At 35.6% G+C, this 25,151-nt stretch overlaps 1 protein-coding gene across 1 annotated transcript in view; it reads left to right on the top strand.

Annotated features, from left to right (window-relative positions):
• Window positions 1–25,151, top strand: part of LOC148948513 (solute carrier organic anion transporter family member 4A1-like) — a 193,796-nt gene that overhangs the window by 73,956 nt on the left and 94,689 nt on the right. The window contains exon 3 of the mRNA XM_089094440.1: window positions 2,504–2,754. Within this exon, the coding sequence (XP_088950566.1) occupies window positions 2,504–2,754 (251 nt within the window). The remainder of the gene's footprint in view (window positions 1–2,503; window positions 2,755–25,151) is intronic.

The raw sequence follows: 25,151 nt of genomic DNA, 5'->3' as shown, positions 1-25,151 counted from the left end.
ATTTTTTTTCAGTCCAAATTTGGTCAAACAGCAGTTTGAAGAGACAATCTCATCAGCAGCTCTATATAGTTCTGGAGGCAGACCGTCTTAACCAGGGGACCTGTGGCTCATCAGTGAATGAATGTTTTTTTTTTATTTCATCGACATTGGGGGGGGGGGATCGAGACAAAAATCATAGGGTGCTCAAAGCACCACTGGAGGAGGACTCAGGATTATCCGCAAATGATGTGACAAATTCAAGAGTTTTTGAAAATGTTACTTCCATCTTGATACCCTCACAGATAGGTTATGATCTGCCCGTCCTTCAGGCAAATGATCTCAGAGACTTGTTGCTTTCTTCCAGTGGCCTGTTTCAACATTTGATAGAGCTTACAGGTGTCGTGTGCCTTAGACGCGACTTCAATGGAATCTGCCATTTCTGGTCAGTAGTTCTGCCTATCTATACTGGAAGATTTCTTAATGTCTGCTTTTCACTTCTTACGCTCTGTTTAGAGCAAGACGCTCAACATTTGTCTGCTTGCTTAATGGTTTCTTGGCTGATCCAGTATTTTCTTTTTTGTTTTGACGTGCCAAGGACTTTTCTCGGTGAATTCTGCATTACTGCAGCACACTCCTTTCATTTTCATTCTACATAGCTATAGGGAAGCTCCTCGAAGTTTTTTCATCATTCACGGCGGACAGGGCACTTGACCTGTTTGAAAAAGCCATGCAAAAGATAGCCTTGGTTTCAAGATTATTCAAACCCGTGACATCTATTCTGGGGGGTATACGGCTTTAACGCTTGGTGGCTAACTGATGCAGAATTCTAGTGATTATCAGGCTGTTATCAGAACCGAACTTAGAGCCTGTGTTAGCACCAGGATATGAGCGAGAGTCCAGCACACAATTTTTGAATCTAGACTTGACAAGTGCATAGTCTATCCGGTCTTTGGTAACTCCGTTATTGGAGTACCAAGTGATCAAATTACTCTTCTTGGGCTGGAACATCGTATTGCAGATAGCCAAATTATTATCTAGAGCGAGACCAATGAGCCTTTCACCGTTGTCACAACGGGTTCCTATGCCAAAAAAGTGAGTCATCCTTTCTCCAACTTTGGCATTCCAGTTTCCAGGAAGTCTGAAAGGAGAACAAGGAAGTCTCGGGACGGAACTTGCACCAGAAGTTGTTTCAGGCCGTTATAAAACATTGACTTTGCCTCATCCGTCGCATTTAAGGTCGGGGCGTGCACAGAGATGACTGTATGGTTAGTCTTTCGTCTTCTAAGCTTTGCTATAGCAAGTCCTGGAGATATTGGATCCCATGTAATAAGGGCACGATTTGCAGCTTCAGAAACAAGAAAACCAATTCCATGCAGACAATAGCCGTAATCTACTGATGAATAATACAGGTGGTGTGGGTAATTTGGTAATAATAATATTCAATATACCACAATCGGAGACCCGAGTTTCAGACAAGCAAAGAATGTCGATTCCATACTTCTGCACCTCATTTACAACTAATATCCTTGGTTTCATCTGATTTTATTGATCGAACGTTCCATGATAAAATTTTTAGAAGGATTTTACTATCTAGAAAGGCTCGACATTTTTTCACCACCGTCACCTTCCCTATCAAGAGCACATCGCCTACCGGGAAATTCGTAGCATTGCTTGGAATACTTATGTTTGGCGTAATCAACGATGTTTCTTGGAGATTTATTTGACCAACAAGTCCCCAGCTTGCTGCTACCCTCTGCGTGTCCGCATAGCCCTCGTCTATGGTGCCATTTACACCTCTCCTCTGCTATAAGGCCACACAGTAGAATTTCCCACCAGTAGACTAGGGACAGAATTTTTACCCAACCCAACTTCTAGGGGCTTAGGATTTGTATCTGTGCAAAAATGTCTTGTTTGGAAGCATATAGTTTGTCGTAGGTCATATTAAAGAAACACAAGCTAAGTGAAATATATAAATTATTTTTAGTATTATTACGAGGAGACATAATTAGAGTTTGAATGAACCTGGACTATCATCTTAAGAGTTTAACTTTTTTGGCAAAAAAAAAAAAGAAAAAACAATGTGAACCAAACTATATAAAATTTAACGAAAAAATTTACAGAAGGACTACGTTTTTCAAGCTTTTTTTTAAAAAAAGGAAGGTAATTTTTTTCAGGTAGACCATAGTAGCCAAAATTAAGCACAATTTTGATCATTTTCTACTCTTATCTGAAACGAAAGCAAACTGAATAATAGCACACGGTCAAACAAAGTTTGGTTTCCATCAAATGACATTGAATCCAGTTACTAAAAAATGTTCAAATTTTGTCAGAACCTTGCTAAAGAATTGGAAATGCTGTATGTGGCTCACGTCTCGGGAGACCCTTTATATATATGTCGAGCGATTCTCAGTCGTAGGCTACAACTCAAGCTGAGAACTTGACTTTTTTTTAAACCAACTTTTCAGATTTTGATATTCAGAAAAGGTCTTAACTGAATAATAATAAAGAAAAATTGTAATTTCAGGTGGTTTGGTCAATGGCTTTGTCAATGTTGCAATCACCTCTATTGAAAGACGGTATAGCCTCCAATCCTCAGAAACTGGGCTTGTTTTGAGCTTCTACGAGATTTCCTCACTGCTTTGCATAATACCCGTGACATACTTAGGTGGCAGGGTAGGAGCATCTAAGTCAAGGTGGCTGGGATGGGGAGCTATAATCATGGGTATCGGAGCATTTCTGTTTACCCTGCCACATTGGATAAGTGGACCATACGAGGTCATTATTTCCTTTTTTCTTATCTCTTTTACTTCTTATCTCTTCTTCATATATCAGTTTTTCTCTTTTCTTCCTCTGCACTATCCCCGAGTTTGTTTGCTCTGTTTTCCTTGTCTCTTTTAAGGGAGGGGGGATTAATTATGCCTCTGATAAATGGCCAGAAACAGAAGAAAAAACTGCCTTGTCTACCCTGTATGTGACACGACTTCTGGACCTTTGCTTAATTATTTTACCTTCCGACAGAAAGTTACAGAAAATCTAGTCCAAGGTGTTGGCTACATTGGTAGGATTATTATTAGTTTTACTGTAATCAAGAGCTAGTCCACTTCCAGGGACTTCCAGGGAGGTACTTCCAGAGACTACCAGGACATGATCTATTAATTGATCTTTTCTTTTACTAGGATGAACTGAAAGATACCAAATGGAAAACATTTCTATTTATTGAACAACATTAGAGTAAAAAGTAAAAATTCAAATATTAACATACCGTTAACCATAATAATAAAAAATTATTTATAACCCACTATCAAAAAAGAAAGCGGAGTAGCAAATAGAAAAGAAATAAACAATAAAAAAGAGGTAAGGGCACTATGGACTAGCAGATGTTTTTTTTTTTTTTTTTTTTTTTTTTTTTTTTTTAATTAAAAATCCCACCTCCTCTGCTCTCAGTGGCACTAACATTAAAAAAAAAACTACTTTTAAATATTACAAAAATCTAAATGCCACCTATACTCTACAATTTACTAAAATTAGCAGCCAAAGAGTAGTCTTTCCATTATTGTACTTCTACTAAAATAATTTTAAAAAATTAATAACAATAAAATAAAATGCTCTCCCGCAGAGAGGACGTCCCCCCTCCACAGGAATTCCCCACTTGCGGTGGCCATTTGCACCAACAGACAAAATTTTTTCAAATTCCAATTCTGCAAAGAAGCCACTACAAAAAAAAAAATATAAAAAAAATATCCCAATAAAAAAAAAAAAAAAAAAAAAAAAAAAAACCAAAAAAAAAACCTCTTTTACATTATCATTTCAGCTTATTTTTACAACACACAAAAATAAACACACTAATATTTACGAAAAACAAATAAGCTGAAATGACCATCAAACCCCATTTTTAAACTTCATTTTTTTCCCTTTTTTCCCAATACTCCATTTTTTTTCTTTTTTGGCTGCTAATTAAAAAAAACAAATATCAATAATTCTCTTTAAGCTACCTTACTGGCAACGCTGTTTTCTCACTCACTCACACAAAGAACTATCTCTTACCAATAAAAAACTCAAACTCTCTCCACTACTTACTTTCTCACTCTCTTTTTCCACCCACCATATTTACAAATGATTCATAATTCAAAATTAAAAATACTCTCTCCACTCTTTTCTTATCTTCAATAATTCCATTTTCTTCTCAATTAAACTCCTAAAACCCTCTAAACACACCACATTCTTTCTTTTCCTTCTACTCCACACATAATGACACATATTTCCAATAATATAACACAGAGAATTTTTCTTTTTCACTTCCAAATCCGAATTTATGTCAAATTTCACCAGCTTCTTCTTTTCTTCATCACTTTGAACTTCAATTTTGCACTTTTCACTTAAATCAAAAACAAACGGAAAAATTCCCTTATTTTCATTACACTTGATGAACTCGTGGTCTAAACCATCTTCCACTACTTCAAAACAAAAAGAGCATTTTCTATCTTCATTTCTCAGGAAACGTGACACTCTATTTCGGTAAGGCAAAATCATGTGTATGACTTGAAACATAAGCTCTCTCACTTTTGGTTCCATGGGGAAAGCAGATGCTTTTAGGTACCGCGAGGTAGTTTGCCAGTGAGCATTTTAAGTTTAAACCGATGTCAGTGAGTTGGTAAACAGGTATGAGGTTTCAATTTCTGAGCCACAGAGGAAGATATAATAAAATTGGATAGAACAGGAAAAAATTTAGTCGGATCAAGTAGTTCGTGGTAACGAGCTGTAATTAAGGAGCGACCCGGCTCAATGGAAGCCAAAACTCTAAAAACGAAATTTTGAAACCAATAGATACGTCAAAATAATTAGATTTCAATACTGAGTTAAAAAATATAAGTTTCATGAAGTTTAATCTTACCTATCAAAAGCTACGCGGCTCAGAATATCTGACTTATTTTCGAAAAAGGGGGAAAAGACCACCTAAAAGTTGTATAACCTTAATGAAAATCACACCATCATATTCAGCGTATCAGAGAACCCTACTATAGAGGTTTAAAGCTCCTATCTAAAAAAAATGTGGAATTTTGCATTTTTTGCCAGAAGAAAGATCATAGGTGCAGGTGTATTTGTTTTTTTGTTTTTTTGTTTTTTTTTCCCAAGGATGGTAGTATTGAACAAAGAGTCCTATAATATAGAGGTAGTGCTCAGTGGAATGTACATGAAAATTTCTAGTGCCCTTTTTAAGTGACCAAAAAAAATGGAGGGCAACTAGGCCCCCTCCCACGCTCATTTTTTTCCCAAAGTCACCTTATCAAAATTTTGAGATAGCCATTTTGTTTAACATGGTCGAAAATATTATAACTACGTCTTTTGGGATGACTTAATCTCCTGAAGCGCCCAGGAGGAGGGCCGAAAGTTATGAACTTTACCCAATGTTAACATATAGTATTGGTTATTGGGACCTGGCTAAATGGTAACCGAAACCCTAGAAAACGGTATTTTGATACAAATAGATACATCAAAAGAATTGGATTTTAATGCTAATTTCAAATATATAAGTTTCATCAAGTTAATTTCTTCCCATCAAAAGTTACGCGCCTGAGAAAATTCGGTTGATTTTCGAAATAGGGGGAAAGACCCCCTAAAAATTATATAACCTTAATGAAAATCACACCATCATATTCCGCGTATCAGAGAACCCTACTTTAGAGGTTTCAAGCTCCTATCTACAAAAATGTGGAATTTTGCATTTTTTTTGCCAGAAGAAAGATCACGGGTGCGTGTTTATTTTTTTTTTCCAGGGGTGATCGTATCGACCCAGTGGTCCTAGAATATTGTGGGAGGGCTCATTGGGATGAAAATTAAAAGTTGTAGTGCCATTTTTAAGTGACCAAAAAAAATGGAGGGCAACTAGGCCCCCTCCCACGCTCATTGTTTTCCCAAAGTCACCTGATCAAAATTTTGAGATAGCCATTTTGTTCAGCATGTTTGAAAATATTATGAGTATGTCTTTTAGGATGACTTAATCCCCCGAAGTTCCCGGGAAGAGGGCTGAAAGTTATGAACTTTACTAAATGTTAACATATAAGTAGTAAGCTAATAGGCACTCCGAAATACACATGGAATTACACAAGAACCCTACAAGAATATGCTCAAAAGTGTATACAATATGAAAGATACATTGGAATTGCGCAAGAAAAAGCCATGCCTGAGACACTGTATTTACACGTGAACATTGCAAAAAAAACGAGATATTTATTATAAATTGGAACAATATCAATCTTTGGAAATGGTTAACGATAACAAACATGTTTTCAACCAGATGGGTTTTTGAAAGCACATTCAGTATGGTGTATGTTATTATTTTTTTTTTTTGGCAATTTACGTTTTTTCTGATAGTAAGTAACATTTAATTGTAATCGTGTAGGTATTTTTTTTCTGAAATCTGTGATTTGGGATGTTATTTGTACTTTTCAGAGCTAAGATTCATAGTCTCTCATAGGTGTGTGTTGTCTAAAACCTACAATTTGGGGTGGGTAGTTTGTTATTTCTAGCTTTTATTCGCTAGGTTTCATAGCCTTTTGTATGTGTGTGTTGTCTGAAACATATAGTTTGGGATGCTATTTGGGCTTTTTAGAGCTAGTTCTCTTAGTCTCTCATAGGTGTGTGTTATCAGAAACCTACAATTTGGGGTGGGTAGTTTGCTATTTCTAGCTTTTATGAGCTAGGATTCATAGCCTTTTGTAGGTGTGTGTTGGCTGAAACCTATAGTTGGGGATGCTATTTGGGATTTTAAGAGCTTGGAATCTTTGTCTCTCATAGGTGTGTGTTGTCTAAAAACTACAATTTGGGGTGGTTAGTTCGCTATTTCTATATTTTATGAGCTATGAATCATAACATATTGTAGGTGTAAGTTTTCTGAAAAATATAGTTTGGGCTGCTATTTGGGCTTTTTAGAGCTCGGTTTCTTAGTCTCTCATGGGTGTGTGTTGTCTGAAACCTACAATTTGGGGTGGGTAGTTTGCTATTTCCAGCTTTTATGAGCTAGGTTTCATAGCCTTTTGTAGGTGTGTGTTGTCTGAAATCTATAGTTTGGGATGCTATTTGGGCTTTTCAGAGCTAGGTTTCTTAGTCTCTCATAGGTGTGTGTTGTCTGAAACCTACAATTTGGGGTGGGTGGTTTGCTATTTCTGGCTTTTCAGAGCTAGGTTTCATAGTCTCTCAGAGGTGCGTGTTGTATAAAAGCTACAATTTGGGGTGGGTAGTTTGCTATTTCAGGCTTTTATGCGCTAGGTTTCATAGCCTTTTATATGTGTGTGTTGTCTGAAACCTACAATTTGGGGTGGGTAGTTTTCTATTTCTAGCTATTATGAGCTATGTTTCATAGCCTTTTGTAGGTGTGTGTTGTCTGAAACCTATAGTTTGGGATGCTATTTGGGCTTTTCAGTGCTAGGTTTCTTAGTCTCTCATAGGTGTGTCTTGTCTGAAACACTACAATTTGGGATGGGTAGTTTACTATTTCCGGCTTTTATGAGCTAGGTTTCATAGCCTTTTGTAGGTGTGTGTTGTCTGAAACCTATAGTTTGAGATGCTATTTGGGCTTTTCAGAGCTAGGTTTCTTAGTCTCTCATAGGTGTGTGTTGTCTGAAACCTACAATTTTGGGGGTCCTTTTTTGGAACCAAACTTCAATGTGTCGTATCTGAAAACAAAAGCTTGGTGATTTAAACGGGCTTTGTCTAATTCTAGCCAAAACTCAGAATTGATAGGGGGCAAGATGGAACGATGCCACATTCTGTGTGTTTTTATCTAAGCCTTTCAAAAAACCTTTTTTAGCTCATATTTTATAGGAATAGTTTTATTTTTCGATCCGAAAATTGACTAAAGTTTCAGATTTGAACCAGAGAATTGTATTCTCCTTAATTTTCTTACATCTTTAGAAATCATTGAGGATAACAAACATGTTTTCAACCAGATGAGTTTTTGAAATGCACATTCAGCATGGCGTGTTCTATTTTTTTTTTTATCATGAACTCTTTAGAGACCAATTTTATCAACTTGGAGTAAGTTGAAATAGAATATATAGGTATATTGATATTAGTGCGTAAACTACAAAGTGACAAAAAAATATCCAGAACTTTTTTTTTCTTATAGCCTTGACTTTGAAGACATTTCTTCATCTTAATTGGCTTTAGAAATATCATGCAAAATAAAACTAGTGAAATAATTTAGGTCGTATGATAAATTTAATTAATTTTTTTTTAATGCAGTAGTTTTTTAGTAAGAACACTCGATATCCTAAAAGTGTCTGATTAAAACTTTTACCTCAGGAATGGGATTGTCTTGAGGGGGGAATTTTCCATAGAAGAGGTGGAGGGTATTTTTACGTGAAAACAACTTCAACCGTGCCCAACCCCCCGCGATCAGAAATTAAATTATAAAAAAAAGTTTCTTCAGCTGAAAGTAAGGAGCAACATCAAAACTTAAAAACGGACAGAAAATAGAGGCTGTTTCCAGAAGATTTAGGATTCATTAACTTTAGTGTTGCCAGTCAAAAGCTATGGGTTTGAGAAAATTGTCTGATTATCGAAAAATGAAGAAACATCTTCCAAAAGTCGACAGGAATGGGATTGTCTTGAGGGGGAATCTCCCATAGAAGAGGTGGAGGGTATTTTTACGTGAAAACAACTTCAACCGTGCCCAGCCCCCCGCGATCAGAAATTAAATTATAAAATAAGAGTTTCTTCAACTGAAAGTGAGGAGCAACATCAAAACTTAAAAATGGACATAAAATAGGAACTGTTTCCAACAGATTTAGGATTCATTAACTTTAGTGCTGCCAGTCAATAGCTATGGGTTTGAGAAAATTGTCCGATTATCGAAAATTGAAGAAACACCTTCCACAAGTCGACAGGAATGGGATTGTCTTGAGGGGGGAATTTTCCATACAAGAGGTGGAGTGTATTCTTAAATGAAAACAACTTCAACCGTGCCCAGCCCCCCCGCGATCAGAAATTAAATTATAAAAAAAGTTTCTTCAACTGAAAGTAAGGAGCAACGTCAAAACTTAAATACGGACAGAAAATAGAGGTTGTTTCCAAAAGTTTTAGGATTCATTAACTTTAGTGTTGCCAGTCAAAAGCTGTGGGTTTGAGAAAATTGTCTGATTATCGAAAAATGAAGAAACACCTTCCAAAAGTCGACAGGAATGGGATTGTCTTGTAGGGGGAATTTTCCATGGAAGTGGTGGAGGGTATTTTTACGTTAAAAAAACTTAAACCGGGCCCAGCCCCCCCCCCCGCGATTAGACATTAAATTATAAGAAAAAGTTTCTGCAACAGAAAGTAAGGAGCAACATCAAAACTTAAGAACGGACAAAAAATAGGGATCGTTTCCAAAAGATGGAGGATTCTTTAACTTTAGTGTTGTCAGTCAAAAGCTATCGGTTTGAGAAAATTGTCCGATTATCGAAAAATGAAGAAACACCTTCCAAAAGTCGACAGGAATGGGATTGTCTTGAGGGGGGAATTTTCCATTGAAGAATTGGAGGATATTTTTTACGTGAAAACAACTTCAACCATGCACAGCCCCCCGCGATCAGAAATTAAATTATAAAGAAAAGTTTCTTCAACTGAAATTAAGGAGCAAGATCAAAACTTAAAAACAGACAGAAAATAGAGGTTGTTTCCAAAAGATTTAGGATTTATTAACTTTACTGTTGCCAGTCAAAAGTTATGGGTTTGAGAAAATTGTCTTATTATCGAAAAATGAAGAAACATCTTCCAAAAGTCGACAGGAATGGGATTGTCTTGAGGGGGGAATTTTCCATAGAAGAGGTGGAGGGTATTTTTACGTGACAACAACTTCAACCTTGCCCAGCCCCCCGCGATCAGAAATTAAATTATAAAAAAAGTTTCTTCAACTGAAAGTAAGGAGCAACATCAAAACTTAAAAACGGACAGAAAATAGGGGCTGTTTCCAAAAGATTTAGGATTCATTAACTTTAGTGCTGCCAGTCAATAGCTATGGGTTTGAGAAAATTGTCTGATTATCGAAAAATGAAGAAACACCTTCCAAAAGTCGACAGGAATGGGATTGTCTTGAGGGGAGAATTTTCCATAGAAGAGGTGGAGGGCATTCTTACATGAAAACAACTTCAACCGTGCCCAGCCCCCCCGCGATCAGAAATTAAATTATAAAAAAAGTTTCTTCAACTGAAAGTAAGGAGCAACGTCAAAACTTAAAAACGGACAAAAAATAGAAGTTGTTTCCAAAATATTTAGGATTCATTAACTTTAGTGTTGCCAGTCAAAAGCTATGGGTTTGAGAAAATTGTCTGATTATCGAAAAATGAAGAAACTCTTCCAAAAGTCGACAGGAATGGGATTGTCTTGAGGGGGGAATTTTCCATAGAAGAGGTGTAGGGTATTTTTACGTGAAAACAACTTCAACCGTGCCCAGCCCCTCCCCCCCGCGATCAGAAATTAAATTATAAAAAAAGTTTCTTCAACTGAAAGTAAGGAGCAACATCAAAACTTAAAAACGGACAGAAAATAGAGGCTGTTTCCAAAAGATTTAGGATTCATTAACTTTAGTGCTGCCAGTCAAAAGCTATGAATTTGAGAACATTGTCTGATTATCGAAAAATGAAGAAACAACTTCCAAAAGTCGACAGGAATGGGATTGTCTTGAGGGGGTAATTTTCCATGGAAGAGGTGGAGGGTATTTGTACGTGAAAACAACTTCAACCATGCCCCGCCCCCCCCCCCGCGATGAGAAATAAAATTATAAAAAAGTTTCTTCAACTGAAAGTAAGGAGCAACATCAAAACTTAAAAACGGACAGAAAATAGAGGCTGTTTCCAAAGATATAGGATTCATTAACTTTAGTGCTGCCAGTCAAAAGCTATGGGTTTGAGAAAATTGTCTGATTATCGAAAAATGAAGAAACACCTTCCAAAAGTTGACAGGAATGGGATTGTCATGAGGGGGGAATTTTCCATAGAAGAGGTGGAGGGTATTTTTACGTGAAAACAACTTCAACCGTGCCCAGCCCCCCGAGATCAGAAATTAAATTATAAAAAAAGTTTCTTCAACTGAAAGTAAGGAGCAACATCAAAACTTAAAAACGAACAGAAAATAGAGGCTGTTTCCAAAAGATTTAGAATTCATTAACTTTAGTGTTGCCTGTCAAAAGCTATGAACTTGAGGAAATTGCCTGATTATCGAAAAATAGAGAAACACCCTCCAAAAGTCGACAGGAATGGAATTGTCTTGAGGGGGGAATTTTCCATGGAAGAGGGAAAGGATATTTTTACATGAAAACAACTTCAACCGTGCCCAGCTCCCCGCGATCAGAAATTAAATTATAAAAAAGTTTATTCAACTCTTGAATACACAATACCGAAATTTCATTCAACTTTCATGTAAGAAAATTATGGAAAATACAATTCTCTAGTTCAAATGTGAAACTTAAGTGCAGTTTTGGATACTCATAATGATGAGGACTGATGATTATAATTCAATATTTTTTTTTTTCATAAAAACATACAATTTTTTTTTTAAACTTAGAAATTATTCAACTTTATTTTTTATTTTATTATTTTTTTTGTATGTATCGTAAAATGACAAAATATGCTTACGGTTCTATCAATTGTACTCTATGATTTCTCAGAGACACGATGCGGCTTTCCCACTGGTACTCTATGTCCGGTTATCGACACTACCTAGTTTATTGCATGCATTAAATCAGTATTTTTTACGCAGTGGAACGATAAACACAGAAGTCATATCTTTAAAAAAAAAGTGAAGATGGAACATTTTAATAAAGTGTGTTCACATGACAATGTTATTGTAGCATTGAATGCCAACAAGGAGAAGTATTTAAACTGTGAAACAAGTACAAGTGGTAGCACTATTGGAAATGTATGCATGCATTGTCATGACAGTAAGGAATTAAATTTCTTTGGAATACCCAAAAGATTCCGTTGTACAAATGGTGGATATGTGAGATTGAGATCTCCGGAGATGATTGCACTCAAAGAGAATGCCAACATAAAGATAATCGTTGATGATAGAGGACAACTCCATGCTACTGTTGCAGGTAACACATTACCTACTGATACATCCAATCGTCATGTTTTAGGTATTAGCATTCAACGGAAGGTCAATAAAAGAAAGGCCTACTCTTCTACGAATATCGTAAACTATATCTTGGCTACGTGCCGAAACTGTTACCTGTGTAAAAATAATGTAATAATAGACAGTGAAATTGCCAAAACAATAAAAAGGGCATTGTCAGAAAATATCACTATGGAATATCAAGATGAATTGATGAAAAACAAAGTGCCAGCAAATGTTACTACCATTAATCAAACAGTCGATGAATCAAATAATAGCAAAGATGAAACGTATATTGAACCTGTCGGTGACACACCAGTAAAAATTGTGTATGACTCAAAATGGAATAATGATTATTCTACCGATTACGAGTTAACAAAAGACAATAGCTACAATATCAAGAGAGAACATGGAGAACTATTTTATGGAACAGATTCAAAATGTCCAAAGTTGATCATTGATATTAATAATGTATCATAATAAATTTTTTTATTAATATTCTACATGGTGTTATTTCATTAAAAGTATATTATGCATTACATTGTTACGTGTTCATTATTTTTAGAGTAAGCTAGCATATCAAACGTTTAGAATGTCTATTAAAACATTGGAGATGTAAGAAAAGGAATTCGCATACATCTATTGTAAGACACATGGGATAACATTGTTCTCTAAACGGCTTATGATAAAAAAAATAGTTTGGGACAAGAAAAAAAAACCTAAAATAATGTCGTGAAATCATTTTCAACACTCAGAGCAGGGAGGTGTTGGGATTCAATCATAGAGAAACATCGAATTTACTTTTTTTTTAAATGTGACTCAAAGACGTTTTGTTCTTTTCATTCTATTTGAACTTTCTCCAAGTTGATCAAATTTATCTCTAAACGGTTCATGATAAAAAAAATAGTTTGGGACAAGAAAAAAACCTAAAATAATGTCATGAAATCCTTTTCAACACGCAGAGCAGGGGGGTGTTGGGATTGAATCATAGAGAAACAACGAATTCACTTAAAAAAGAAAAGAAAAGTGTGTGTGTGTGTGTGTGTGTGTGTGTGTGTGTGTGTGTGTGTGTATGTGTGTGTGTGTGCAAGCTAGAGCAATTAAACTAGCTAATATCGATAACCAGACAATTCTTTTCTTTTTTTTTCTCTCTTTTTATCACAAACAATTTTCAATGTGTCCAAGGCAGAGCAATTTCTTCATAAATTCCACTATTTGGATACACAATATAGAAATTATAAAAAAATGTAATTTCCAGACTTCATTTGCATACAAGAGATACCGAGAGTTCTATGACTCCTCCCCGCAATGAATTCTAAAGGTTTTATGACTCCTCCTCAAAATGAATTCAGATGCTTTTAGGAGTCATCCCCCTTAGCCATAAGTCCATTCGACCTTGAGCGAAGGTATAAAAGTTTGATGATGTATTTCTTTTCTTAACAAGTACATTAATACCTTCCAAGATGATAGGACTCTATGACACAGAATTTATCGGTTTGAAAAAATCATCTTGTGGTGTTATATTTGATTGTGCATTTTTATTATTGTCAATGGAACTTGAAGAAATTGACTGTTATCATTGGTTAGTGAACTACAACATGTATGAGTATTATAAAAGCTTGTGGAGTACTAAATTACATCGTATAAACAGACTGGGATTCTACGAATGAGTGATTACACCATTTAATAATAGCGGTCAGGAACTGAGAAATGTCCAGGAGGAAGTCAGTGAAATTTGCAGCTTTTTCGGGGTTGAAGCACTCTATGTAAAGGGTAATGTACCAACAGATAAAGTTTTAATTCAAAAGTGTGACGATAGGATTCCACTTTTCAATCTCAAAGAATTTAAGTGCCCTAAATTTGAAGGGGTTTATCATCGTCCTGAAAGACGAGGTCAGGTTCTTCGCGCACTGGATACCTAAGATCATACCTGATCGTGATAAATGCATTAGACATGGTAAAAACTATTCTATATCATTGGACCATCGTTTCTGGATGTTTAAGAGTGAACATGTGTATGACTATGTGTCATAATATAATTTTGTATTAATATTCTACATAGCATTATTTCATTAAAAATATATTATGCATTACATTGTTATATCTTCATTATTTTTAGAGTAAGCTAGCATATCAACAGTTTAGAATGTATATTAAAACATCTGAGATTTGAGAAAAGGAATTTGCATACATCTATTGTCAGACACATGAGGTAACATTGACAAAATCTAGGTATCAGAATGAATAAATTCCTTATCAACATCCGTTGTTGGATATGTCATTATGAAAAAATTGTAAGTAGGTAAGTAAGTAAGTAACAAACTCTTTCTTGAATTCACCTCTTGGATTTCACAAAGAAGACGTTTCATTCAAGAAAATATGAAAATATTTGTAAGTAAGTAACACACTCTTTCTTGAAGTCACCCCTTGGATACACAATACAGATACTTTATTCAAGAAATTATGAAAAAATCGCAAGTTAGTAACAAACTCTTTCTTGAATTCCCCATTTGGATGCACAATACAGACATTTAAATCAAGAAATTACGGAAAAAAAATGTAAGTAAGTAAGTAACAAACTCTATGCTTTTTTTGCATCAATTGTCGGATATGTTGAATAAAATATGCAAAATCGACATAGCTTTATTTCATTTTTTAAGGTTAATTTAGACGAGGTTACGTGCGCGCACGTAACCTCGTCTAAATTAACCTTAAAAAAATGAAATAAAGCTATGTCGACTTTGCATATTTTATTCAACATATGCGACCATTGATGCAGAAAAAGCATAGAGTTTGTTACTTACTTGCATTTTTTTTCCCATAATTTCTTGAATTAAATTTCTGTACTGTGCATTCAAATGGGGAATTCAAGAAAGAGTTTGTTACTTACTTGTGATTTTTTCATAATTTCTTGAATAAAGTATCTGTATTGTGTATCCAAGGGGTGACGTCAAGAAAAAGTGTGTTACTTACTTACAAATATTTTCATATTTTCTTGAATGAAACGTCTTCTTTGTGTATTCCAAGAGGTGAATTCAAGAAAGAGTTTATTACTTACTCACTTACCTACTTACAATTTTTTCATAATGACATAATGACATATCCAACAACGGATGTTGATAAAGATTTTATTCATTCTGATACCTAGATTTTGTCAATGTTACCTCATGTGTCTGACAATAGATGTATGCAAATTCCTTTTCTCAAATCTCCGATGTTTTAATATACATTCTAATCTGTTGATATGCTTGCTTACTCTAAAAATAATGAAAATATAACAATGTAATGCATAATATATTTTTAATGAAATAATGCTATGTAGAATATTAATAAAAAATTATATTATGACACATAGTCATACACACGTTCACTCTTAAACATCCAGAAACGATGGTCCCATGATATGGAATAGTTTTTACCATGTCTAATGCATTTATCACGATCAGGTATGATCTTAGGTATCCAGTGCGTGAAGAACCTGACCTCGTCTTCAGGATGATGATAAACCCCTTCAAATTTAGGACACTTAAATTCTTCAAGATTGAAAAGTGGAATCCTAGGGTCACACTTTTGAATTAAAACTTTATCTGTAGGTACTATGTACCCTTTACATAGAGTGCTTCAACCCCGAAAAAGCTGCAAATTTCACTGACTTCCTCCTGGACATTTCTCAGTTTCTGACCGCTATTATTAAATTATGTAATCACTCTATCGTAGAATCCCAGTATGTTTATACGATGTAATGTAGAACTCCACAACCGTTTATCATACTCATACATGTTGTAGTTCACTATCCAATGATAACAGTCAATTTCTTCAAGTTCCATTGACAATAATAAAAATGCACAATCAAATATAACACCGCAAGATGATTTTTTCAAACCGATAAATTTTGTGTCATAGAGTCCTATTATCTTGGAAGGTATTAATGTACTTGTTAAGAAGAGAAATACATCATCAAACTTTTATACCTTCGCTCAAGGTCGAATGGACTTATGGCTAAGGGGGATGACTCCTAAAAGCATTTGAATTCATTTTGGGGAGGAGTCATAAAACCCGTAGAATTCATTGCGGGGAGGAGTCATAGAACTCTCGGTATCTCTTGCATGCAAATGAAGTCTGGAAATTACATTTTTTTTTATAATTTCTATATTGTGTATCCAAATAGTGGAATTTATGAAGAAATTGCTCTGCCTTGGACACATTGAAAATTGTTTGTGATAAAAAGAGAGAAAAAAAAATAGAAAATGAGAATTGTCCGGTTATCGATATTAGCTAGTTTAATTGCTCTAGCTTGCACACACACACACACACACACACACACACACACACACACACACACACACACAAACACACACACACACACACACCCAAACACACACACACACACACACACACACACACACACACACACACACACACACACACACACACACACACACACACACACACACACACACACACACACACACACACACACACACACACACACACACACACACACACACACACACACACACACACACACACACACACACACACACACACACACACACACACACACACACACACACACACACACACACACACACACACACACACACACACACACACACACACACACACACACACACACACACACACACACACACACACACACACACACACACACACACACACACACACACACACACACACACACACACACACACACACACACACACACACACACACACACACACACACACACACACACACACACACACACACACACACACACACACACACACACACACACACACACACACACACACACACACACACACACACACACACACACACACACACACACACACACACACACACACACACACACACACACACACACACACACACACACACACACACACACACACACACACACACACACACACACACACACACACACACACACACACACACACACACACACACACACACACACACACACACACACACACACACACACACACACACACACACACACACACACACACACACACACACACACACACACACACACACACACACACACACACACACACACACACACACACACACACACACACACACACACACACACACACACACACACACACACACACACACACACACACACACACACACACACACACACACCATTTCTTCTTTTTTTTAAGTGAATTCGCTGTTTCTCTATGATTCAATCCCAACACCCCCTGCTCTGTGTGTTGAAAATGATTTCATGATATTATTTTAGGTTTTTTTTTTCTTGTCCCAAACTATTTTTTTATCATGAACCGTTTAGAGATAAATTTTATCAACTTGGAGAAACTCCAAATATAATGAAAAGAACAAAACTTCTTTGAGTCACATTTAAAAAAAAGAAGTAAATTCGATGTTTCTCTATGATTGAATCCCAGCACCCCCCTGCTCTGAGTGTTGAAAATGATTTCACGAGATTATTTTAGGTTTTTTTTCTTGTCCTAAACTATTTTTTTTATCATGAACCGTTTAGAGAACAATGTTATCCCATGTGTCTGACAATAGATGTATGCGAATTCCTTTTCTTACATCTCCAATGTTTTAATAGACATTCTATACGTTTGATATGCTAGCTTACTCTAAAAATAATGAACACGTAACAATGTAATGCATACTATATTTTTAATGAAATAACGCTATGTAGAATATTAATACAAAAATATGTTATGATACATTATTAATATCAATGATCAACCTTGGTCATTTTGAATCTGTTCCATAAAATAGTTAACCATGTTCTTTCTTGATATTGTAGCTATTGTCTTCTCTTAACTCGTAATCGGTAGAATAATCATTATTCCATTTTGAGTCATACACAATTTTTACTGGTGTGTCACCAACAGGTTAAATATACGTTTCATCTTTGCTATTATTTGATTCATCGACTGTTTGATTAATGGTAGTAACGTTTGCTGGCGCTTTGTTTTTCATCAATTCATCTTGATATTCCATAGTGATATTTTCTGACAATGCCCTTTTTATTGTTTTGGCAATTTCACTGTCTATTATTACATTATTTTTACACTGGTAACAGTTTCAGCACGTAGCCAAGATATGGTTTACGATATTCGTAGAAGAGTATGCCTTTCTTTTATTGACCTTCCGATGAATGCTAATACCTAAAAGATGACGATTGGATGTATCAGTAGGTAATGTGTTACCTGCAACAGTAGCAAGGAGTTGTCCTCTATCATCAACGATTATCTTTATGTTGGCATTCTCTTTGAGTGCAATCATCTCCGGAGATCTCAATCTCGCATATCCACCATTTGTACAATGGAATCTCTTCGGTATTCTAAAGAAATTTAATTCCTTACTGTCATGACAATGCATACATACATTTCCAATAGTGCTACCACTTGTCCTTGTTTCATAGTTTAAATAGTTCTCCTTGTTGGCATTTAATGCTACAATAACATTGTCATGTGAACACGCTTTATTAAAATGTTCCATCTTCACTTTTTTTTAAAGATATGACTTATGTGTTTATCGTTCCACTGCGTAGAAAAATACTGATTTAATGCATGCAATAAACTAGTTAGTGTCGATAACCGGCCATAGAGTACCAGTGGGAAAGCTGCATCTTGTTTTTGAGAAATCATAGAGTACAATTCTTAGAACCGTAAGCATATTTTGTCATTTTACGATACGTACAAAAAAAATAATAAAATAAAAAAATAAAGTTGAATAATTTCAAAGATTAAAAAAAAAATAGTATGTTTTTATGAAAAAAAATAGTGAAGTGTAATCATCAGTCCTCATCATCATTACTATCGAAAACTGGACATAAGTTTTACGTTTGAACTAGATAATTGTATTTTCCATAATTTTCTTACATGAAAGTTGAATGAAGTTTCGGTATTGTGTATTCAAGAGGTGAAGAAACTTTTTTATAATTTAATTTCCGATCGCGGGGAGCTGGGCACGGTTGAAGTTGTTTTCATGTACAAATATCCTTCCCCTCTTCCATGAAAAATTCCCCCTCAAGACAATCCCATTCCTGTCGACTTTTGGAGGGTGTTTCTCCATTTTTTTCGATACTCAGGCAATTTCCTCAAGTTCATGGCTTTTGACTGGCAACACTAATGCTAATAAATTCTAAATCTTTTGGAAACAGCTTCTATTTTCTGTCCTTTTTTAAGTTTTGATGTTGCTCTTTACTTTCAATTGAAGACACTTTTTTTTATAATTTAATTTCTGATCGCTGGGGCTGGGCACGGTTGAAGTTGTTTTAACGTAAAAATACCCTCCACTTCCTTTATGGAAAATTCCCCCCTCAAGACAATTCCTTTCCTGTCGACTTTTGGAAGGTGTTTCTTCATTTTTCGATAATCAGACAATTTTCTCAAACCCATAGATTTTGACTGGCAGCACTAAAGTTAATGAATCCTAAATCTTTTGGAAACAGCCTCTATTTTCTGTCTGTTTTTAAGTTTTGGTATTGCTCCTTACTTTCAGTTGAAGAAACTTTTTTATAATTTAATTTCTGATCGCGGGGGGCTGGGCACGGTTGAAGTTGTTTTCATGTAAAAATACCCTCCACCTCTTCTATGGAAAATTCTCCCCTCAAGACAATCTCATTCCTGTCGACTTTTGGAAGGTGTTTCTTCATTTTTCGATAATCAGACAATTTTCTCAAACCCATAGCTTTTAACTGGCAGCACTAAAGTTAATGAATCCTAGCTCTTTTGGAAACAACCTCTATTTTCTGTCCGTTTTTAAGTTTTCATGTTGCTCTTTAATTTCAGTTGACGAAACTTTTTTTTATAGTCTTATTTCTAACCGTGGGGTGCTGGGCATGGTTGAAGTTGTTTTAACGTAAAAATATCCTTCAACTCCTCCATGGACAATTCCCCCCTCCAGAAAATCACATTCCAGTCGACTTTATGGAAGGTGTTTCTTCATTTTTCGATAATCAGACAATTTTCTCAAACCCATAACTTTTGACTGGCAACACTAAGTTAATGAATCCTAAATCTTTTGGAAACAACTTATATTTTTTGTCCGTTTTTAAGTTTTGACTTTGGTCCTTACTTTCAGCTGAAGAAACTTTTTTTATAATTTAATTTCTGATCGCGGGGGGGCTGGGCACGGTTGAAGTGGTTTTCATGTAACAATACCCTCCACCTCTTCTATGGAAATTCCCCCCCTGAAGACAATCTCATTCCTGTCGACTTTTTGAAGGTGTTTCTTCATTTTTCGATAATCAGACAATTTTATCAAACTCATAGCTTATGACTGACAACACTAAAGTTAATGAATCCTAAATCTTTTGAAAACAGCCTCTATTTTCTGTCCGTTTTTAAGTTTTGATGTTGCTCCTTACTTTCAGTTGAAGAAACTTATTTTTTATAATTTAATTTCTGATCGCTGGGGGCTGGGCACGGTTGAAGTTGTTTTCACGTAAAAATACCCTCCACCTCTTCTATGGAAAATTCCCCCCTCAAGACAATCCCATTCCTGTCGACTTTTGGAAGATGTTTCTTCATTTTTCGATAATCAGACCATTTTCTCAAACCCATAGCTTTTGACCATCAGCAAGCAATACGTAACTGATGAAGCTATCTGCATATTTCTTCGTGAAGTTACGTATTGCTTGCTGCTGGTCAAAAGCTATGGGTTTGAGAAAATGGTCTGATTATCGAAAAATGAAGAAACGTCTTCCAAAAGTCGACAGGAATGGGATTTTCTTGAGGGGGGAATTTTCCATAGAAGAAGTGGAGGGTATTTTTACGTGAAAACAACTTCAACCGTGCCCAGCCCCCAGCGATCAGAAATTAAATTATAAAAAAAAGTTTCTTCAACTGAAAGTAAGGAGCAACATCAAAACTTAAAAACGGACAGAAAATAGAGGCTGTTTCCAAAAGATTTAGGATTCATTAACTTTGGTGCTGCCAGTCAAAAGCTATGGGTTTGAGAAAATTGTCTGATTATCGAAAAATGAAGAAACACCTTCCAAAAGTCGACAGGAATGGGATTGTCTTGAGGGGGAAATTTTCCATAGAAGAGGTGGAGGGCATTCTTACATGAAAACAACTTCAACCGTGCCCAGCCCCCGCGATCAGAAATTAAATTATAAAAAAGTTTCTTCAACTGAAAGTAAGGAGCAACGTCAAAACTTAAAAACAGACAGAAAATAGAGGTTGTTTCCAAAAGCTTTAGGATTCATTAACTTTAGTGTTGCCAGTCAAAAGCTGTGGGTTTGAGAAAATTGTCTGATTATCGAAAAATGAAGAAACACCTTCCATAAAGTCGACAGGAATGGGATTGTCTTGAGGGGGAATTTTCCATAGAAGAGGTGGAGGGTATTTTTACGTGAAAATAACTTCAACCGTGCCCAGCCCCCGCGATCAGAAATTAAATTATAAAAAAAGTTTCTTCAACTGAAAGTAAGGAACAACATCAAAACTTAAAAACGGACAGAAAATAGAGGCTGATTCCAAAAGATTTAGGATTCATTAACTTTAGTGCTGCCAGTCAAAAGCTATTGGTTTGAGAAAATTGTCTGATTATCGAAAAATAAAGAAACACCTTCCAAAAGTCGACAGGAATGGGATTGTCTTGAGGGGGAATTTTCCATAGAAGAGGTGGAGGGTATTTCTACGTGAAAACAACTTCAACCGTGCCCAGCCCCCCCCCGCGATCAGAAATTAAATTATAAAAAGGTTTCTTCAACTGAAAGTAAGGAGCAACATCAAAACTTAAAAAACGGACAGAAAAGAGAGGCCGTTTCCAAAATATTTAGGATTCATTAACTTTAGTGCTGCCAGTCAAAAGCTATGGGTTTGAAAAAATTGTCTGATTATCGAAAAATGAAGAAGCACCTTCCAAAAGTCGACAGGAACGGGATTGTCTTGAGGGGGAATTTTCCATAGAAGAGGTGGAGGGTATTTTTACGTGAAAACAACTTCAACCGTGCCCAGCCCCCGCGATCAGAAATTAAATTATAAAAAAGTTTCTTCAACTGAAAGAAAGGAGCAACATCAAAACTTAAAAACGGACAGAAAATAGAGGCTGTTTCCAAAAGATTTAGAATTCATTAACTTTAGTGTTGCCAGTCAAAAGCTATGAACTTGAGGAAATTGCCTGATTATCGAAAAAAATGGAGAAACACCCTCCAAAAGTCGACAGGAATGGGATTGTCTTGAGGGGGAATTTTTCATGGAAGAGGGGAAGGATATTTTTACATGAAAACAACTTCAACCGTGCCCAGCTCCCCGCGATCAGAACATTCAATTATAAAAAAGTTTCTTCACCTCTTGAATACACAATACCTAAACTTCATTCAACTTTCATGTAAGAAAATTATGGAAAATACAATTATCTAGTTCAAATGTGAAACTTATGTCAAGTTTTGAATAGTCATAATGATGAGGACTGATGATTCCAATTCAATATTTTTTTTTTTCATAAATACATACTATTTTTTTTACACTTCGAAATTATTCAACTTTATTTTTTTATTTTATTATTTTTTTTGTATGTATCGTAAAATGACAAAATATGCTTACGGTTCTAAGAATTGTACTCTATGATTTCTCAAAGACACGATGCGGCTTTCCCACTGGTACTCTATAGCCAGTTATCGACACTAACTAGTTTATTGCATGTGTTAAATCAGTATTTTTCACGCAGTGGAACGATAAACACATAAGTCATATCTTTAAAAAAAAGTGAAGATGGAACATTTTAATAAAGAGTGTTCACATGACAATGTTATTGTAGCATTAAATGCCAACAGGGATAAGTATTTAAACTATGAAACAAGTACAAGTGGTAGCACTATTGGAAATGTATGTATGCATTGTCATGACAGTAAGGAATTAAATTTCTTTAGAATACCGAAAAGATTCCTTTGTACAAATGGTGGATATGCGAGATTGAGATCTCCGGAGATGATTGCACTCAAAGAGAATGTCAACATAAAGATAATCGTTGATGATAGAGGACAACTCCTTACTACTGTTGCAGGTAACACATTACCTACTGATACATCCAATCGTCATCTTTTAGGTATTAGCATTCATCGGAAGGTCAATAAAAGAAAGGCATACTCTTCTACGAATAACGTAAACCATATCTTGGCTACGTGCTGAAACTGTTACCAGTGTAAAAATAATGTAATAAGAGACAGTGAAATTGCCAAAACAATAAAAAGAGCATTGTCAGAAACTATCACTATGGAATATCAAGATGAATTGATGAAAAACAAAGTGCCGGCAAACTTTACTACCATTAATCAAACAGTCGAAGAATCAAATAATAGAAAAGATGAAACGTATATTTAACCTGTTGGTGACACACCAGTAAAAATTGTGTATGACTCAAAATGGAATAATGATTATTCTACCGATTACGAGTTAAGAGAAGACAATAGCTACAATATCAAGAGAGAACATGTTGAACTATTTTATGGAACAGATTCAAAATGTCCAAAGTTGATCATTGATATTAATAATGTATCATAACATATTTTTGTATTAATATTCTACATAGCGTTATTTCATTAAAAATATAGTATGCATTACATTGTTACGTGTTCATTATTTTTAGTGTAAGCTAGCATATCAAACGTATAGAATGTCTATTAAAACATTGGAGATGTAAGAAAAGGAATTCACATACATCTACTGTCAGACACATGGGATAACATTGTTCTCTAAACGGTTCATGATAAAAAAAATAGTTTGGGACAAGAAAAAAAACCTAAAATAATGTCGTGAAATCATTTTCAACACTCAGAGCAGGGGGGTGTTGGGATTAAATCATAGAGAAACATCGAATTTTCTTTTTTTATAATGTGACTCAGAGACGTTTTGTTTTTTTCATTCTATTTGAACTTTCTCCAAGTTGATGAAATTTATCTCTAAACGGTTCATGATAAAAAAATAGTTTGGGACAAGAAAAAAAAACCTAAAATAATGTCATGAAATCATTTTCAACACGCAGAGCAGGAGGGTGTTGGGATTGAATCATAGAGAAACAACAAATTCACTTAAAAAAGAGGTGTGTGTGTGTGTGTGTGTGTGTGTGTGTGTGTGTGTGTGTGTGTGTGTGTGTGTGTGTGTGTGTGTGTGTGTGTGTGTGTGTGTGTGTGTGTGTGTGTGTGTGTGTGTGTGTGTGTGTGTGTGTGTGTGTGTGTGTGTGTGTGTGTGTGTGTGTGTGTGTGTGTGTGTGTGTGTGTGTGTGTGTGTGTGTGTGTGTGTGTGTGTGTGTGTGTGTGTGTGTGTGTGTGTGTGTGTGTGTGTGTGTGTGTGTGTGTGTGTGTGTGTGTGTGTGTGTGTGTGTGTGTGTGTGTGTGTGTGTGTGTGTGTGTGTGTGTGTGTGTGTGTGTGTGTGTGTGTGTGTGTGTGTGTGTGTGTGTGTGTGTGTGTGTGTGTGTGTGTGTGTGTGTGTGTGTGTGTGTGTGTGTGTGTGTGTGTGTGTGTGTGTGTGTGTGTGTGTGTGTGTGTGTGTGTGTGTGTGTGTGTGTGTGTGTGTGTGTGTGTGTGTGTGTGTGTGTGTGTGTGTGTGTGTGTGTGTGTGTGTGTGTGTGTGTGTGTGTGTATTTGTTTGTGTGTGTGTGTGTGTGTGTGTGTTTGTGTGTGTGTGTGTGTATTTGTTTGTGTTTGTATGTGTGTTTGTGTGTGTTTATTTGTTTGTGTGTGTTTTTGTTTGTGTGTGTGTGTGTGTGTGGGATGTTGTGAGTTTTAGTGTGTGTGTGTGTGTGTTCGTGTGTTTGTATTTTTGTATATGTTTTTTTTTGTGTATTTGTTTTTGTGTGTGTGTGTGTGTTTGTTTGTGTGTGTTTAATTATGTGTGAGTGTATTTTTGTATTTTTGTGTATGTGTGTGTGTGTGCAAGCTAGAGCAATTAAACTAGCTAATATCGATAACCGGACAATTCTCATTTTCTATTTTTTTTTCTCTCTTTTTATCACAAACAATTTTCAATGTGTCCAAGGCAGAGCAATTTCTTCATAAATTCCACTATTTGGATACACAATATAGAAATTAAAAAAAAAATGTAATTTCCAGACT

The sequence above is a fragment of the Artemia sp. Qi Xiang Cuo genome, chromosome 9 (genome assembly GCF_049724085.1).
Source record: "Artemia sp. Qi Xiang Cuo chromosome 9, ASM4972408v1, whole genome shotgun sequence".
NCBI lineage: Eukaryota > Metazoa > Arthropoda > Branchiopoda > Anostraca > Artemiidae > Artemia > Artemia sp. Qi Xiang Cuo.
Note: the sequence above shows the minus strand (reverse complement) of the source record. Positions and strands in the feature narration are given on the sequence as shown.